This window comes from Anarrhichthys ocellatus, unplaced genomic scaffold (genome assembly GCF_004355925.1).
Source record: "Anarrhichthys ocellatus isolate YVR2014 unplaced genomic scaffold, GSC_Weel_1.0 scaffold43, whole genome shotgun sequence".
Classification (NCBI taxonomy): Eukaryota; Metazoa; Chordata; class Actinopteri; order Perciformes; family Anarhichadidae; genus Anarrhichthys; species Anarrhichthys ocellatus.
Window position 1 is genome coordinate 228809 of NW_022280073.1, and position 19024 is coordinate 247832.

The following is a 19024-nucleotide window of genomic DNA, read 5'->3' on the forward strand; positions in this document are numbered from 1 at the left end:
CCCAATTCATCAAATGCAGACTCACCGTCGGCTAGCGTCTGTATGAGAGGTGACCATTAGTGGACTGTGGAGGAGTGTGGTAGAGACGCCGTATACGACTCCGGTAGCCCCGCTTTAAAGCATATTCTGCTTTATGGTCTATTTGACTCTAAATGGACCATAATTTACTAAATGAACATCATGCTGTATTGAAGAAGACTAGAGACTGAGGCCATAAACTAATAGATCAAGTGAGAAGTAGAGTCATTTTCTCATAGACTTCTAAACAAACAGACTTGTTATTGCAACCAGAGTCGACCCCCTTGCTGGGTCACTAGAAAGATTGCAAGTTTAAGAAATGTCCACATTGCCTTCACTTTTCCAACTGGCGAGCCAATCAGAGCAGCCCAGGGTTTTTTTTCGGGAAAGGTGCTTAAAGAGACAGGCGCTAAAACAAAGCATTTCATACAGAGACTGAATTCAGGTATATTCAGACAGACAGTATGAGAAAAGTGATGTGTTTTGTGAATATTAAAGCACGTAAACATGTTCTAGTAGGCACCCAAAATACATATTCTTTTAACCTGAAAATGAGCATGATATGTCCCCTTTAACACAGACAGACAGTAGAAAGAAAACAGATGGATACCAAAGTAGAAAGAGGAGCAAAAACAGAGGCAGAGAAGCATAACAGACATCAATACTTCACTAAGGCCATCTCTGGTCCAAGGACTAAGATTGATGGCACTCATTACAGGAGAGAGGGAGAGGAAGGCAGAAAGAGAAGAAGAAAGAGAGGAAAAACAAACAGAATTCCAGACTGAGAGGAGCTGGAGGGTCACAGAGAGAGAACATCACAGGACCTCGAGTTGTACAAATTGGCATGAGGATCGGTGTTCGAAGTGGGCCGGCACTCGCTTGTATACAGCTCCATCACTCTTACATTTTACTCTTTACTCTGAGAGATCCACAATAAGAACTACAATACCCAGGGTGCACTACGTGATGCAACTTTGCTCACTCCGCTTCCGCTTTTGTCTGCCCAATTTTATCTGTTGGCAAGAGCATCCACAGTTTGTTATGTTACGTGAGTAACGCTACAATGATGTTAGCCTGGCTCAAAAGGGGCAACACAAAGAGTCAGACAATAACACAACAGCCATGTGAGTCAAATCTAGAACAACCAGACAAGGGAACGCATTGCCAGCAACGCAAAGCCTGTTGATGCAGCATACAACTGCAAGTACATACTACTACAGCCAGCTATGACGTTAACTATCAGTCAAGATAAACTGCCCGACTGTTGGTAAAAGGAGCAAATTATGTTATTTTTTGTGCACAGAACATTTTGTACTTTAGAAGCTCATTGTCCAAGAGAAAACGCTTGGGGGCAAAGTGTTTAGCACGTCGCTGGCTGCTCAGAAAGAGTAAGGACTGAGAATGTCAACTGAGTGGAGTGTTTAATATCTGCTTTTGGACAAACTGACAAAGCTAAAACAACAACAACAAGAACAACAACATCAGTTGTATAGGCAATCACAATCAAGGAACACAGAGGTGTCACTTAAACGCAGCGTAGATTGGAAAGAGGGCATCGCAAAATGGAACAATTTAAAAATGCAAGGGGCTGAATACAATACAAGCTGGTGAGTGTTGCAAGCAGCCAATAAAATATGTAGGCGTGGCCATCCATTATCAGATATGACAACTGATGTAAGCATACAAGAATTAAATGTGGGCTTTGCACTCCGCCAAGATCGATCTCTCTCTCTCTATATATATATATATATATATATATATATCATTTTACAATTTGGTTTGTATATAACATAAATATACCAAATTGCAGCAAAGATTAAGAAAAAAATGGTCAAAAACCAAATGAACTCGCTGTTGTATGGTTCTACCAACTGGGGAAGTTGAGGTTTACTTCCATGTCCCTCCAAAATGTCATCACTTCATAATTTGACATTTGAGTGAATCACACATAATCATCATATTTAGCATAGAAATTCTTGAGTTATGGCCAAAAAATGGGTTTTGTGAGGCCACAGTGACCTTTGACCACCATAAACTAATCAGTTCTTTAGTCTAGGTGGATTTTGTGCCAAATTTGAAGACATTCCTTCCAGGTGTTCCTGAGATAACACGTTCCCGAGATTGGGACGCACGAGAGGTCACAGTGACCTCATGAACGAGAGATCTCCTTCATGACAATGGTACGGACGGACGACCTGAAACCACAGCCGCTGGTAAAAAAATTAAAACTAAAACTATGTGTGCTGATTGACCAATGTACCACAATCAGCTGCAACTTTGTGCTGGAGATGTGTTTGAGGGCAGCTATTACCAGCGCTGAGCCATGATGCCAGATAATATATTTTTTGGGCTGCTCGAGTTGGACAGAAAATGATATCACAAAGACAGTGCTGGCATGTCTTAATAAACATGGGTTAGACGACCACTTTTTTGGGGGAGTGTTGTGTGTCCTTTGCCTCTGCTGGAGCATCAGCAATGCTTGACAGAGGAGCATGGGTTGCTACACAGCATTGTGCAAAGTACCCACATCTGTTCGTCTGGCACTTTTGAAATCATTGGCTTGATTTGCCACTCGACGACACTGGACCTCATCATTTCAAGATTTTCTTTGATAAATTGAACACTTTGCACCATGCCTCGCCCTTCAGACCAGAGAGAACTGGTTCGGTGTGCACACAGTGATGGGCAGCATCTTCTTTTTACAGTATGTGTTCTGTCATGTGCTGGTGGCTTCAAGTGAAAGAAGTGTTGAAGCTGTTTGTGAGACCTATATGAAATGCACGCTTACTGGTACAACCAGCCATTTACCTGATATCAGATCCTGTGGCAATATGAAAATGCTAGATTACTCAAAAGATTAAATCAAATATCATATCACGTTTATGTTTAGAAAGCTCTGATGGTTGGGTGCAATATTTTGTATGTGAGGGTTTACACAATAAGCATTTTGATAAATGCGCTTGAGAGTAATGCAAACAATTAGAAGAGCAATGTAATTAACTTTGATCGCCGAAGCAAAGTCAATGCATCGTCAAGCAAGAAGAACAGCATATAGAACTGTGGATTTAAAAAAATTGCACAGCTAGTAGAATTATGTTGACACCGTATTTTGCCATTTAAATTTGCATAATAATCAAGGAGATGTATGAAGCAGTAATGTGGTTTGGATTACCTCAGAAGGGTCCTTGTGTGTTTGGGTGGAAGAAGGCCAGGTAGAGGAGGAGAGAGGTGTTTGTGCACCATTATTCTTCTCAGAAAGAGATCTGGACCATCCAGTGGAACTATCTGTAGAGAAATATCAATAGCATCACCATCAAAACAATTAATACAAAGGTTTTTTTCAAATCTTCTCCTCTTGGCAACAAGGCAGCAGCAGGATAGTAAAGCTAAGACTTGGATTCACAAATTAGAATGCATTCCATTTCTCTCATAACCGGTTGTCTAACCACTCACTCAACGGCAGACACACGTATTGGTGATTATGCTATTCTTGGAGTCTTACTAGTGGTGAGGACAAAATGTAGACTGTGGCATTGGGTCATTAAAAGGGTTTATTACCTCGGGTGGACTGAAAGTGCAAATTTGATGTTTTGGTCTGGATAAAAGCAAATGTGTTCAAGGTGCAGAAGGTTCACCTTCTGGAGAGCAGGAATACACAAAGTACATTTTTACAGCTGCCCTTTGCTTTCAGGCCGTGTTTACACGTTCCACGTCTTTACAATGCGACTTTTGTGATCGGAACTAAGCTGTCCTCATTGCAACCCGCCTGATCGGATAGTGATTGGATATATTTTGTGGTCAAAGGAGTGGCTGGATAAACATTTATTTTCCTATAAATTCTTTGTTATTTTTACTGCTTACTAGTCCTCCCTGTGGTATTAGTAGTCCTGTTGCAATTGAAGAATAGCAGCTAAAGCTCAGCTAATTATGTGATAAACTCATTTTCCTATAAATTTTTCCCAATAAAAGTCAGAAGCTATTTTATCATTTAAAAGCTTTTATTTTGAAGCAGCCCAATCAGGAAATGTTGGGTTTTGATTCAGCAGTAACTTAACAGGGCTCACAGCAGGTCTCAGCTGTGCTCAAAACCATTTTCCCTCTTTTCCCTTTTCTGTCCACTGGAGAGGAACTCTTTTGTGGGAGGACGATGATGGAGACCTACATTTGATACATTTTCCGGATTGTGCCCACATGTTGTCCACACCTCAGTGAGATCCTGACACAATGTGAGCATCTCTGGCTGATCGGATCCCAATGCGAGCAAGATCTGATCTCGGAGCGTATACAGACATGCGTCCTGGCACAATCGGATGACAAAAGTCGCATTGAAGAGACAAGAGTGACCACGGCTTTAAATATTTCTTGTGCACAACAAGTTGTTACCTTATACTGGTGGTACAGATTCATTTGGGGACTCTAGCCCCTATAATTTAATGACCTTCCGAAAAATGTAATAAGGTCTGCAAATGCAACCTGATAAAACTCAATGATTTAGTAAAATGTACTGACTGATATTGAAATAACATTTTTAAGTAATGCTAACTCTGCTTTACCAGCATTTCCCATTGACAGGGATTTTAGTTTAATGCGTCACTACCTGGTAACAACGTACCACTTGCCATCTGTTGTTCAAAGTCTAGAGTTTACATTTCCAAACATAAAGGATATTCAATTATTTTTACATTTTAATTGCATCCATAAGTAACAAAATGACAATATGTATGACTATTTTGCTTATGAGTTTCATACACTTTCAGTAGTAAAACATTTAAAAACAGTAATCCTATCGGATGGGGTACTTATTAAATGTGTGTCTGTGGTCAAATTTGTGTAAGTTTAGGGGTCCTTGACATGAAGTAGTTTGGGAACCACTGGGCTTACATGAGAATAGAATACGTTAATAAAATACGTTTTATACGTTTGATAAAGTTGCACTTTAGATTTCTAGGAAAGAAGAATCTTGTTTTACATTCGTCAAAATGATTAAACCATCATAAGTATTACATTATTATTAAAAATGTTACTCTAATATCAGCCAGGAAATTTGATCACATTATTGGTCAAGTTATTACATTAATGGGTTTTACTACATTTGTATCAGGTTAAGTGCAAATTGTACCACATTTTCAGGAGTTACTACATTTCCAGGAAATTATTAAATTATTGGGTCTTACAGTATCCATAACCATCCACGGCAACGTTTCCGTCAGTCGTTCAAGTAGAGACATCCTGCTTTAACCTAACAGTCGGGTTTGTTGAGCAGAAACCAACTAATATTTCCATCGTTGGGGCAGCCAGGTAGCAATACAAAATCATGTCACGCTGCCTGACATTCAAACGAAGCAAAAATCAAGAAGGTTCTGGTGATAACTGAAGACAAAGCACTTTTTTTTTAGAGCTGGCTATCAAACAGATCATAACCATATGACCTTGGGCTTTCAGCCAAAGTTGGTCATGGCTGCTTGGACTCAAATATACATCACATACTTCAAACACCTATAAAGAATCTGTGAGGTATAACTTTATGTTTTATGGATTCCTTCCAGCCTTTAGTCCATTGACCCAAAACATTTTACTATCATTCACCCTTCCATCAAACATTGACTAATGTGCAACGTGCAGAGAGGCCGTTCCATCTCCACAAAGTACTGCATCCTGCTAACAATAGACCAAAGAAAAAGGAGTGAATGAGACTCATTTGCTCTTGTGGCGGGCTTATGAAGTGAAGCATCACCAGTCAGAGGGTATTTTAAGAAGCCACCTCCAGAGGTGGTTCCCAGATGATGCACTGCATTCTGCATGCATTTACATCTGATTTACCAGCTTTTTTTGTGATTCAGATCACGTATCCAGGTCAAAGACACAAAAAGATTCATCCTTGCCTCCTGATTATTCAAATTTGACCAGCCATCCGTCAACTCACCTGCATGTTCATGGCCCTGACTCTGGCTTTGGATGTGGTTGTGGCCACTTTCTTGCCTTCCGCTGTTGCTGCTGTCTTTGGGACTCTGGCTCTCACGAAAGCCGTGAGTCGGGCTTTGACTGCTGGACCTGAGAACACCCGGCTCCCCCTGGTTCACACTGGAGCTGCAGCGCTGACTCCATGACTTGACTCTTTCTGCGGGAGCCGCCTGATTCAAACCAGCTGAACTGGGGCTGAGGCTGGGACTAGGGGAGTGGTTCTGGTTTTGGTTCTGGTTGAGGGCCTGGACAACATTGTGCTGCAGCATACTGAGGCACTCCCCCAGGCAGCTCAAAGTGGCTGCAGAGGTGGCCTTAAAAAGGAGTAGGTCCTTGATCCATTGAAAGGGGAAAGAGAGAAAGAAAAGAAGGTGAGTAAGAGGAGCAGGGGGAGATGCTTCCAGTTTTACCAAAAGTAACATTTAAGCTTTAGCTTATGTTAAAAAAGCTCAGTGTTGTGGGCCCACGTGTTGCAAATAAAAACACCACAGCTTCAGGCTAGGCTAAGCGTACCATTGAACTCAACTGGCAGTCTTGGACACTCCGAGTTACTCCTTAGCTATTCTTCCACCCAAATGCTGTCCAAGTTCAAGATGTCACAAAAAAATAGAGAGCAGGCAAATGAATGTATCTGAAATAGTGTTTGTACTGATCCCCAAATGCATTCATGCAGCAGAGAGCATGAATTAGTTATCTTGCTTGGAAATTATTCCTTGGAAATTTTGAAATTGCTCATTTTTTCATAAGCCAGGTCATGGCTCTTAAGCAAAGAGGAGCCATTAAAGGAAAACTATCATATATTATAGCATGGGTGATTAATTTTGGGGGTTGCTGATCACCATCTACTGTAGGTAATAGACTGATTATGATTAAGTACCTCATATAACCCCACTTCAAAACACCAATATGATCCCTTTAAGCCACCAGTTATATTGGTTCTAATAATATACTCATCAGAGCTAAAGCTGTCAGATCGGAAAATTTGCTAAAAATAGGGTCAAGAAACATGAGCAGTCATACTGCATTTTACCTCAGAAAACAATGGTGGTTAATCTGGTCTAACTGGTGACTTTTTTATAACCTCTCTAATCGCTGTCTGATCTGTTGGTGCGCACAGAGATTACCACTCTTAAAAATAAAGGCGCTAACTAGAACCATATAGGGCTTTTCGGCTTGTCTCCAGAAGAGAACCCTTTTTGGTTCCTGGTAGACCTTTTATAAAAGTTCCACTCAAAATCTATGTAGAATTCAACATAAAGGGTTATACCTAGAATCATCTGGGAAAGGCTCCACACAGAACCCCCTATAAGAGGTTCTACAGAGAACCCTTCTATGGTCGATGGTTCCTCCTAAAGACCTCTCTGGAGGTTCTATTGACAACCTTTTCACCTTCTAAATGTGCTAACAAGAACCCACTCAGGGGTTGTACCTAGAACCCTTTTATATTGTAAGGGTTTCATCTAGAACCCACCCAGGGTTGCTCATGAGGCTCCTGCTCATGGATGAGAGTACTGTGTTTGTTGACACCCTATCCCCAATGCGGACTTTATAAATTGTCAAATACAAATGCAATCCAGGAGAAAAAACGTTCCCTCGAAAGTTATTGACAACACAGTTTCATTGTATGGTCGGGTCATTTTTAAGAGTGCAGGGTGGGCGTGTTTGTCATTGCTTACTTATCTGGCCTACACAATAAATGGCATGTTACCTCATCCAGAGAAGATAGGGGTCCACCTCGAGGGGGAAGGGACTCTATCGAGTTGACCAGGCTCTTCTGCTGACCTTCAGCCTGGATCGTCACCTGCACACACAGAAACAAATTAATAATATATGAAACTAATGGGAAGAGCTCTTTGTCCAAAACATTGAGTTGTAACCTCTACTGCCTCACAGCAGTGACACAGAGAGGGGCATATATTCTCTCACTGCAGCCATGTCAAACTCTTGCCACTTGCCACAAGATACAGAGTGGATGCTGTGATTGACACCGCATAATTCTGGAGAGACCTTCAGTAAACAGAATCAGTGACGGCCTCTGCAGTTGTCACGTTGCGGTTTAAAGGAGTTTCACACTACCAGCCCTGGTTGTGAAGAGATGGAGATTAAAATACGTGGGCAGTGAGAATTTGAACAGAGAGAGAAAGGTAGTTGAAGGGTGATAAACCAGAGGGACACTGTAGAAAAGAGGACAGTGTGAGAATGTTTGACTTCTTCTGGATAATGAACTAGAACAAAGGAAGAGCGGCGAAGAGGAAAGAGACATGGGATGATGAGGTTTTCTCTCTGATCCCAGGAGGTAATTAGTACTGACACTGCTGCTACAGAGCAGGGCCACTGGGACATCTCAGCTTGTTTAATGAGTGTGTGAGATGAGCTGTGATGAGCACTCGGTCCAACAGTGACTACAGCTATTTCCTCTATCCCTTTCCCAGAAACTGCACACATTAATACCTCTGATTTCCAGTCTTTAGGGCTCAGTCGGACACATACTGTGTATACATGGAAACGCTGCAATCAGTGCAGCAGCAAAGAAATCCACAGCAGGTTCAACTCAGTGTAAAGATCAATTCTGATTGTGTTTTTGTACTGTGAACCAATAACCCAACTGCACTGACTTTGTTGACACCCTAAAATGATTTGAGCTTGTTTTAATGATCACTTTACAGGCTTGTGTGTTTCCCCATTTGTGGTGTGTGCCAATGAAAGACTGTAGATAAGAAGTGGATGTAAATCACCTTTTGGTTTTGTGTACTACTGCTTTGATGTTGCGTCTAGATGGTTACAAAGGATTTGGTAAAACTTGCAAAAACTCTTGCAAGACTCGCTTCGAGGTCAATGCCTCATCTTAACCATCTCGCTATAGTTTCGCAAATTGTGGGTTGCCATCTACACAAGACCATTTTTTGGAGCATGGAGTTTGGCATTTTGGCTGTCGTGACCCAGCAGGGACAGGTACTGTTAGCGACTAACGCTAGCGCTGGGGTTTTTGAACATTAAAGCATTCTAATAGGCACCCAAAACACAAGGATGAACCTGAAAATGAGCATGATACGTCCACTTTAACCCAGACAGACAGTATGAAGAAAACAGATGGGTACCGAAGGACCTATAGAGAAAGAGGAGCAAAAAAAGAGGTAGAGAGGCATAACAGTGACACAGTGCACATTGGTGATAATTTATCATTTCTGCACCCATGTGGCTGAGAGGATCGCTGTGGCATAAGTTCTGTCTCACCATGCTCGGGTCAGGCTAATTTTGGACAATATCCAGCCCATTAGAATGGCAGCGTTCGATTGTCAGTCTGTCAGTTTATCTTTGTTCCGGGGCGAGATATCCGAACAACAACTGCACAGATTCTCCTGTAATTTGGTCTGAATATTTATGGTCATTTGAAAGTCAATCCTCATGATTTTGGGGACCCCTTCCTCTTTCATTTACCATGACCATCAGTCATCAACATTTCCTCTTGTCAATCCTTTTCGTCCATGAGACAATCTAAAAAGCGAACGGTCATCCATGATCCCCAGAGGATGAATATGAATAATTGACTATCCACTTGAAATACAATAGCCACAATGTAATGGAAAGATTGCAATGAAGCTTTGGGAGCACAGACAGTCAATGCTCCCAAGAAGAACCCTTTGCATCTTAGACACTCAATAAGATTTCTGCTAGCACACCGTCAACTTTGCCCACAAGTCATTTTAAAATCTGACATATAGATTGGCATAAAGATTGCTGAACATACATGCCACCATATTCAAGGCTTACCCCTAGACACCACATTCCGAACAAACTCTATTTTGCAAGACGGGCAAGGCTCTTGGAATAGCAAAATATTTTGGTGGGTGGCTTCTTTCAACCAACACTTTAAAATTGTACAACATTGCAATAAATCATAGAAGACGTAAGGGTTAGTTATAGTTAATTTGATAATATATATATTTTTTCCTACTCTCTATCATGCTGCTTGATATGCTTCTACCTCTATGGCTGTGACAATTGGTAATCAGTTTGGGACAATTCACAGCATGCCTTGAGGCTGAATTGCACTATGGTCTACTGAGGCTGCTGTCTGTAAATAACCTGCTGTTCCTGCCTCATTCTGTGATTTCTACCAGTAAGACTGTTGAGTATTGGTTTCAAAATGGAGAGAGAAACCTCTTAAACCTGCCTTGTTTTTATTTTGTCTACTTGTTTACTTTTAGCACTGATTTTGGTCTCTACCGACCCTTGAAGGAAATATCTGTCTCTTTAACTGCTCAATGCTCCACTATATTAACCAGCTAGTGTCTAACTGTTTCTGCCTGCTGTGGCTGAAAGACACACTATGAGCGCTGTGAGAGAGAACCAAAACAGTAAGGGCCGGACAGCCAAACAATGAGCTGAAACGCACTATAAATTTTGGGGGCGACCGTGGCTCACTGGGTTAGGAGGGTTGTCTGGGAGCCGGACACTCTCACACATACACACAACCAGCGCTCAGATCGTGCCTCACCCGCACACGTGCTGCTCTCAGGGGAGGGTGAGTCATCGGCGCTTGCTGATGAAATGGCGAGAGAAGAGCTATTACAAGACATAATGCTATCACAGTTCAAATCATCTATGCACACACACACACATACACACACACACACACACACTGCCTCCAATACAATATACTCAAACTCTTTCTTTGATTATTGTTTGGGTCCATCAGTCATCTCTCTGTAGTGCAGATGAAGTGCAGATACGTAGAAGGGGTTTTAGAGGGGCCTCATCAGTTCACTTGGTGTGTGGTCAGTGATGCTGGACTACACGCAGAATAACCATTCCTTATCTTATATGAGGCTAAAATACACACTACTGTTGGTGTGACATTACTGTGTACACTCACTGCCTTAATGTCTCTTATGTGGGCTACTTGTAATTGTCACAGATAAAAGGGTTCATCTCAAAAGCAAAACAAGGAGTAAACACACCTCACCAGGAGACGAGATGTCTGCTAATGTTCTGTAGTCTATGGATTTTCTATGAGGCTGCGAGGCTCAATTTACACCTTCTATTTTCAGTGATTAAATCCAGATGCAATAAAATATTTTTTGTAATTTTTTAAAACTTTTATATACATGCATATCTGTAAGCCCATTATAAATCTCAATGAATCCGTTTTTGATGTCTTTAGATATACAGTATGTAAATCAGAGGATGGTATGGTAATGTGCCTGAAGCTGTTTGGTAACTGCAACAAAGCCCAGAACAAGAGTATTTACAGTTTATTAGTTAAGTTACAGCAATCCAACATGGATGAGTCACATTAATGAGTGAGAAAACAAGTTTCATAGGATCTCACACCAATCTATCACCCACAAAACCCATCTCTAAAGATAGATTAAGGCTTGCAGTAGTGCTCTTGGCGCAAGGGCCAAAAATGACATTGTCATGTTTTGCCACAAATTTGATTCTTCTCACCGTTGAGGATTTGCAAGTCTGTTCCATTCTGTTCTTTTTGGGAACACCCATTAACTTCTTGCTTCTTCACAGTATATTTATTTCGTACGACCCCTGGTGTTTTTCGGAGAATACTGCGACAGGCAACGGGTGAAGCATAAAAGCCTTTATCCATGCTCTTAGCACGTGCGCCTTCTGTGGAGGCCTGGGCCATGGTGTCCCGCTAGAGCAGAGGTAGCCAACACGGTGCCCGCGGGCACCCTGTCGCCCGCAGGGACCACGTGAGTCGCCCGTAAGGCATGTTCTAAAAATAGCACGAGTCACTATGGAGCTCCGTCTAAAATTGTAGTTGCTGTTTTTTTTAAATCAAAAACGCTTGCATTAGTGTAGATTTTAAAATGACAATATTTCTTGTCATAAGGGAGTTGGGTACCCGGAGGCGCACGGCGGACAGCCAGGACGAGGCCGCCGCACCGCACTAGGTTTTCAGGTTCTGAATGGCGGGCGCATCCCGTTGGTGCCAGACGCGAGCCGCGAGCGCACCCCGTCGTCAGGTCCGTAAATGCTCGGAACAGGCCGCGGGGCAACAACTCAGGGGTGGCGGGGGTACAGGCGAGGCAACGCAATCCGACCGAAAAGGCCCAGACTAGAGGTTTGAACGCGGGCGCCCGAAGACGCTCGCGCGCCACGGAGGGTTGGATCCCCCGCTCGGCTATAGACCAGACTGGTTACTAGTTTCTTCGTGGAGAAAAAGGTACCATTGGAAAAGCTGGTGTCGGTGATAACAGACGGGGCTCCCGCGATGACGGGCCGGCATGCAGGCTTCATTGCGCAATGCAAAGGTGACCCATAATTTCTACATTACCACTGCATCATTCACCAGCAGGCGCTATGTGCAAAAGTAACCAGCTTCAATCACGTGATGACTCTGACTTTCAAATGTTGAAACAGATTAACAGAAATAAAAGTTGCATGTTTAAATATGTATGTGTAGCTATACCATCATTGTTGTGGAAATCATTATTAATAATTATTGTGAGGAATAATTAACTGACATGTGATCAAACAGTCTCTTCACATATATTATTATTATTAAGGTGATCTGTGCAACTTTGTTATTCAGGAAGTTTGTATCAAATAAGTAGCCCTTCATACTACTTGGTACCCTTGAAGTAGCTCTCAGTTTAAAAAAGGTTGGTGACCCCTGTGCTAGAGTATAAACAAGGCTTAGTGCTTTTTAGTTGCATTTAATAATCTTATAAGGAATAACTATCCCATTTGCCGTGTTCAGCCCTGTATGAAAGATCTTTCAGTCCATGGCGGCAGTCCATTGTGGCCAATGATTGCCAATGTAGAGGGCGCTGATAAATAAAATGCAGGGTCGTCCGGCAAAGAAGTCGAATCAGTCAATCGTCAACTTTTTCTGCAATGCAACGCAACATCATTCGGCATGGCGCTGCATTGACCAATCACATACACGCAAGCGCACATTCCTGGTAGATTACAGAGTTACATGAACACCGTATTCTTACTGTTAACTCGCGATCGTCACAACGTAAATTAAAATAGTTGCCAACATAACCTTCCACAATTGTAAAATCACGTGTGAGCATCACGAAAAGTTGCAGTTTCTGGCATCTGATAAGCCTTTTAATGCATCAATCTGTTACTCAAAGAGCCCCTTTACACCCTGCATTAAAATATGATTTAACCTGATTACATTTACAACAGGTATTAAAATGTGTCTCCAGTGTCCATATTGAAGTTTAATAGCTCTGTCTGAAAGGGCTGAGCTAAGCCTCTGAAGGCTGCTGTTCAGGAGAGGAGGGCCTAAAAATATCCCTTTGAGGACGTCTATAGTGAGGCGAAGTCCCACCCCTTCTGCTGGACCACTGTGGGACCTTATTTTGGAAAATAAATATATACGGTAGTCAACAAATCATTTTTTTGAATTGTGCCAAAGGTCATTTTACATGTCAAGAAAGTTTTGTTGTAAGAAAGTGACAAACATCATATGTGAAATTCATGGCACAATTCAAGCGGCATCAACAAAAATATATATATATATATATATATATTGTTGTTGCAGAGGTATTCTCTCTTCATTTCCGAGCAGGGGCCTGAGCCAGAGGGTTAGGAGGTTAAAAGCTTTTACTTTGGGCAGTAGCGTGCAATGCAAGCAGGGCTAGGTGAGTGCTGAGTGCAAAGACTCAGCTCTCAGGTAGGGGCCTCTGGTGTGACAGATGGTGAACCGAATGGAACATTTGCTGTGTATTTTTTTTGTCCTAAAGAGACACTTTGCCCCATTTGTTTTGACTCAACAACATCTGACCTGCCATACTGTATCCCCCACAGGTATAATATCAAGCCTCTCTGGGCTTCTGCCTGTTTAAGAACAGGATTTCCTCTGTGTGCCAGTGAGAGGGCAGACTTTGCATTGCTTTTGCTGGGAGCTTCCTCGTATCCCTTCATAAAAATAAAAAAAGTATACTTCACATGCCTCATGAGCCTTTTTTTTTTTTCTCTCATCGCTCTATAAAAAAGTACAGTGTAATGGAAAAGAGGAAAATGAGATGATCACAACCCCTTTCTCACTGTGCACTCATCCCACCCGGCAGACACAGCCGGAGAATCGAAATGTTGCTGGAGGAACATGGGAGGATTTATTGGTTTATAACAGTAATAGTAGTAATTAGCTAGAGTAACAATTTGGACGTGATGCAAAATCACACAAGCAGGAAAAAGAGATGCACCAGTACATCTTCGAGACGGTTTTCACTAGAAAAACTACAGCATTGTATGTTTGTTGAAACACTTAAAACCAACCATGCTGACATTCCTTTTGACATTGTTTCAGCACAGAAAAATGAGCAGATGCGTACAAATTGTCTGACTTTAACACTGGAGACGGCAGACCTATTCCACTGTTAAGTTATCTCTGTAGATCTGCCAGTCAGCCCTGTCAAACAGCTCATGAAGCTGTCATGCAGTCATGTGCTACAAGGAGTTTTGGTCCGGGTAAAGTATTTGGTTACCCAAAGGTGCAGCTTGTGCTTGAAAAAATTGAAAGAACTTTGTGAAGCTGATTTATTACTCTTGTTTAGCATACTGTAAAAGCAAAATACAGGTTCAGGCTAGATGTTTTGAAATTTGATACGTTGTTTCATAACTCTTAATTGACCTGTTTTAAATAGCCAAGGTCACAAATGCATACAGACCTAAATTTGGCTAAGAAAGGTTGGGACCCTTTGCCTTAATTGTTGAGGTGGCAAACAAAAAAATACTTATTTTGGTGATGATCATGCTGGTCGGTTTAGAATGCAATGACAAAAAAAACGTATGTTGTCGCTCAGGTATGAGGATTTGTTGACATCTCAGCTCCACCAAAAAAACTTCTAATAGAGACACAGGTAGTATGAGGCCCAGACTGTTTATAAAAATAGATGTCGTGACGGCTCTACGGTTCATACAGCCACTGAACATGTCGCAAGATAGCTTCCATTTCTGAAACACAAATCACAGGTCAAATAGATGGATGGATAGATGGATGGATGGATGGATAGATGATAGATGGATAGATGGATAGAGGATAGATGGATGGATGGATAGATGGATGGATGGATAAAGATGGACAGATAGATAGATGGACAGACAGAAAGACGGATATATGGATAGATAGATAAATAGATAGATAAATAGACGGTGATACAGACAGACAGATGGATAGATAGAAAGATGGACAGACAGACAGATGGATCGGAATAGATAGATAGATCATAAATGTATTTATAGAGATAGTATGGTTAGTGCTAACGCAGCAGCTAAGTGGCTCTCACGCTAACAAGCTTTGGCCGTGCTTGGCTCGGGCATATGTGTGTCGACACTGTGACTGGTCTCCCCGATCACTACCGACTATAGGCTTCAAATGACGTCAAAAGTGCAAGATGGCAGCGCCCGTATCTGGGATATTTGGGCTTCATTTTGCACAGTGGGAGGAAGTGGAGGCGTCTTCCATCTCTAAATACAGTCTATGAGACACATGCATACATTTTTTTTGACCTTTTGTGAATTATCGCAAGCAGAAACAGCCGATGAATCCCTCTCTCTCTTTCTCTCCATCTAAGCTGGGGGAAACGAGTGAAGACACACTCCAACATCTTCAGTGAATGACTCATCACAGGCACAGCAGACAGGCTGCTCCCAGAACCTAAATGAACACAGAGAGCTAGTGGCCAGGCTGACAAATCAATTCCTCAACTTGACCTCATATGTAGGCCACTGAGAAAACTTTTGTCAATGATGCAGGAAGTGTATTATTAGTTCTGCCATCCTCCCCCCTCGGCCGGTGAAGCTCTCGCCCTAGCATCCTGATGAGCTTACCTTGAGGAAGACTCGAGGTGACAGAGCCAACATTTGGAAATGGAGTAAGGCAGGGATTTCTCATTTTTGGAAGCAAGTGTTATAGCTCAAAATGTGTGTGTAGGAAACGCTTGTACAAACCATAGACTGTTTATAAGTGGACATAGTAGTCATCGTGACGTTACCCATTGGTTTGTGGACTGCCGTTTTGAAGCCTCGAGTTCAGAGATTTCCCCGTCGCCATCTTGGATTATGGCCGTCACCATGTTGTTTTTTTGGCAAGCAATGAAGAGAAGTTACCATATTTGCACTGTGGAGGAGTGACGTAGAGATGCCGTATACGGCTCTGGTAGTGGTTTCGACCCGTGAATCACAGTAGCCCCACCCTAAAGCATACTCTGCTTCATGATCTATTTGACTCTAAATGGATCATAATTTACTAAATGAACATCTTTCTGTATTGAAGAAGACTTGGAACTAGAGCTTGAGACCATAAACTCATGTTTACAATGTTTACTGAGGTAATAAATCAAGAGAGAAGTAGAGTCATTTTCTATACAATCAGACATTTTTTACTGGAGGAGTCGCCCCTGCTGGTCAGAAAGTTTTAAGACACTTCCACATTGGCTTCGCTGGGCAGAACTGGTACAAACAGGAATGTTGGTGTTCCTAAAACAGCAATTAGCACTAAGGATTCATGCTAGTGATTAGCATATGCAATTCACAGGGTAATTGAAAGGGTAACGGCTTTCATTACTTTTAGCTAACCTTTAGCTAACTATTTGAACAGTTTACCCATTAGTTGGATATATGCTGTTTACCTTTTTCTTGTTTTCTGCCATACTTGGCTGTAAGTCAATCTTACATTAGTCATATTCTAAAGCTATGAAGAGAATGTATAGCTAATTTTAGCTACCTATTTCAACTGTTTATCCATTACTTTTTTACATTCTTGGAACATATTCTTCAAATGTTTCTGATTATTTTTAACTGTTCTAACAACTGTTGGATGTATGCTGTTTTTGTCTTCTGTTATCTTTCTACCATACTTGGCGGAGTGCCATATTTTTCTCCTCTCTGAAGTAACTTCTTTTACCCATAATGCATTGTGAGTCTGTGGTCAGTCTTACATTAGTCATATTCTGAAGCTATTAAGAGAATGTATTTACCAAAACCTAACAAATATCGACTTAAGCCCATGCAGGAGCACATTAAAGCAACCAAGATGTCCAGATAGAAGGTATTATGCTCTTGGATTTGCTGTTTGTGAAAGGGACTGAACAGATGTTGCTGTTTGGAGGCTTTCAGCAGTGAGATGGAGCCGAGCAGTAAATTGTGTAATTTAGTGTAGTGCGAAAACTAACAGCATCAAAGCACACAGCTTGTGTGTGTTTCTGTAGCTTGTCCATTTAGAGGAGACAAAAAATGCTCTTATCTTTTAATGTCACAGCACACATCATAACCCAGAGTAAGCATTACCTTTAATGTACCTGGGAGTGCAAAATGGTGGCCGGGAGCACAAACCATTAGTGACATCATTGGCTGGTGGTTCAGCTGTTTGAGAACAGAGGGGTAAAGCAGCACAGAAAGGCTGAATAAGATGAACCTCGCTGTAATGAGCAGCTGAACTGGAGCATATAGTGGATGGAAATGTCTGGCTCCATTATGCCCAGAAACCACACCTGCCTGTCTGGCCAAATGTACACTTCTCTGTACATTTGGAATAGCTGTAATCCAATAAGGAGGATTGTGTGTGTGTGTGTGTGTGTGTGTGTGTGTGTGTGCGTGTGTGTGTGTGTGTGTGTGTGAGAGAGAGTGTGTGAATACCTTGGCGCTGCTTTCAGAGTGGCGTCGGGAACACAGCTGTAGCTGAGTCATCCACAACTCTTGCTCCTGGGCGTCCAGTGCTAACAGGAACAGAAAACAGAGACACAGCATCAAAATTTGTGTTTCCTGATGTCAGTCCCTGAGCCAGGAAATAACCTGCACATCAAAGGTTATGCCAGTTATAATCAGTGCGTTTACTGTTAAAGGAGAGACTCAATAGAAACTGAAATATTAAGAGAACATTTTCAATACAAAATGATGTCATATACACAAGGGTTAATGTATAAAGGCCTTTACATACTGGGGGCATTTCTTTGTGTGATTAATTTGTGCGTCAATATATTTTTCTGAACTGTTTGCTTTTGTCATGAATGCAAATATCCGCACTTTCTCGATGAAAAAGATGTTTTAGCTCTTCTCCCGCTCTTTTTTCTAATCACCTGCCAAGTATTTTTTTGGAAGTGCCCGCTCTTTTCCAAACAGTTTCCAATGACTGCATCTCAGATGGGTCTGTGTAACACGAACCTGGCAAAGTACCCACATGGAGGGACGTGGACAGCATTTTCCTCTTTAAACCATGAGCCATGGGATATTCATTTTCTTGCGTGGCCACAGGGGAGTTTCTCTACTATAAAAGGTTACTATACATGTTAGCAACATGCAGTCGCTAACATGGACTGTGTTTTTTTCCACACATTCTTTGCCATGTCACTATTTTATATCGTTGTAAGATTTAACTCAGCTAATGAGAAATAACTTTCTGCCTCCACAACAACTCTGGCACTAACAACTGTTTGTATGAATGCCAGACCTGCCTCTCTGATAGAACAGATTGTAACAATGTGTTTGAGAGGCAAATTAAAGATCTCACAAACAAGACCAGAGAAGCCAAATGTACTCTGAACTGGTTATATCTTTAATTTTCTGCTGATGAGAAAGAAATGAAAGCTTTGTGAGGTTACACAGAGGAAGACGGATCGACATATCTAATCTGACTTGAACACAGTTCCATCAAAAAGCCACCATTGTGACAAAGAGAGTGAGGGAGAGGCAAGACAGGCGAGGAGAGCGTGAACAGGAAATTACAGCTGTCACGTATGGAGATTGGCAACTCACACAACTCTGACAGTCACACAGGAATACTGTGACCCCTGCGGTCAGCCAATCACACAGTATTCTTCATGTGTCAGACACACACACACACACACATACTGTATATAGACACACACACACCTCAATTTGGTCTGCTCTGCGTTTTACTGACACTTCTCAGACTGCGTGATTATTGCATAGAAATCAGTATTTTTAGGTCAAACACCATGATAGCCTGCAATGTGTTAGACCAGACATGTCAAACTCTACAACTCAAAAAAATATCATATGTCTATCATAACTGGCCCGCCAGTATATAGGACGCACACCACTTCAT

At 41.8% G+C, this 19024-nt stretch overlaps 1 protein-coding gene across 1 annotated transcript in view; it reads right to left on the minus strand.

The window, feature by feature from the left end:
• The window catches only part of LOC116395079 (oxysterol-binding protein-related protein 10-like), a 54408-nt gene that overhangs the window by 27743 nt on the left and 7641 nt on the right, over window positions 1–19024 (minus strand). The window contains exons 3-6 of the mRNA XM_031868610.1: window positions 17596–17675; window positions 7688–7780; window positions 5942–6311; window positions 3191–3303 (exon numbers count right to left, since the gene is read on the minus strand). Of these exons, the coding sequence (XP_031724470.1) occupies window positions 3191–3303; window positions 5942–6311; window positions 7688–7780; window positions 17596–17675 (656 nt within the window). The remainder of the gene's footprint in view (window positions 1–3190; window positions 3304–5941; window positions 6312–7687; window positions 7781–17595; window positions 17676–19024) is intronic.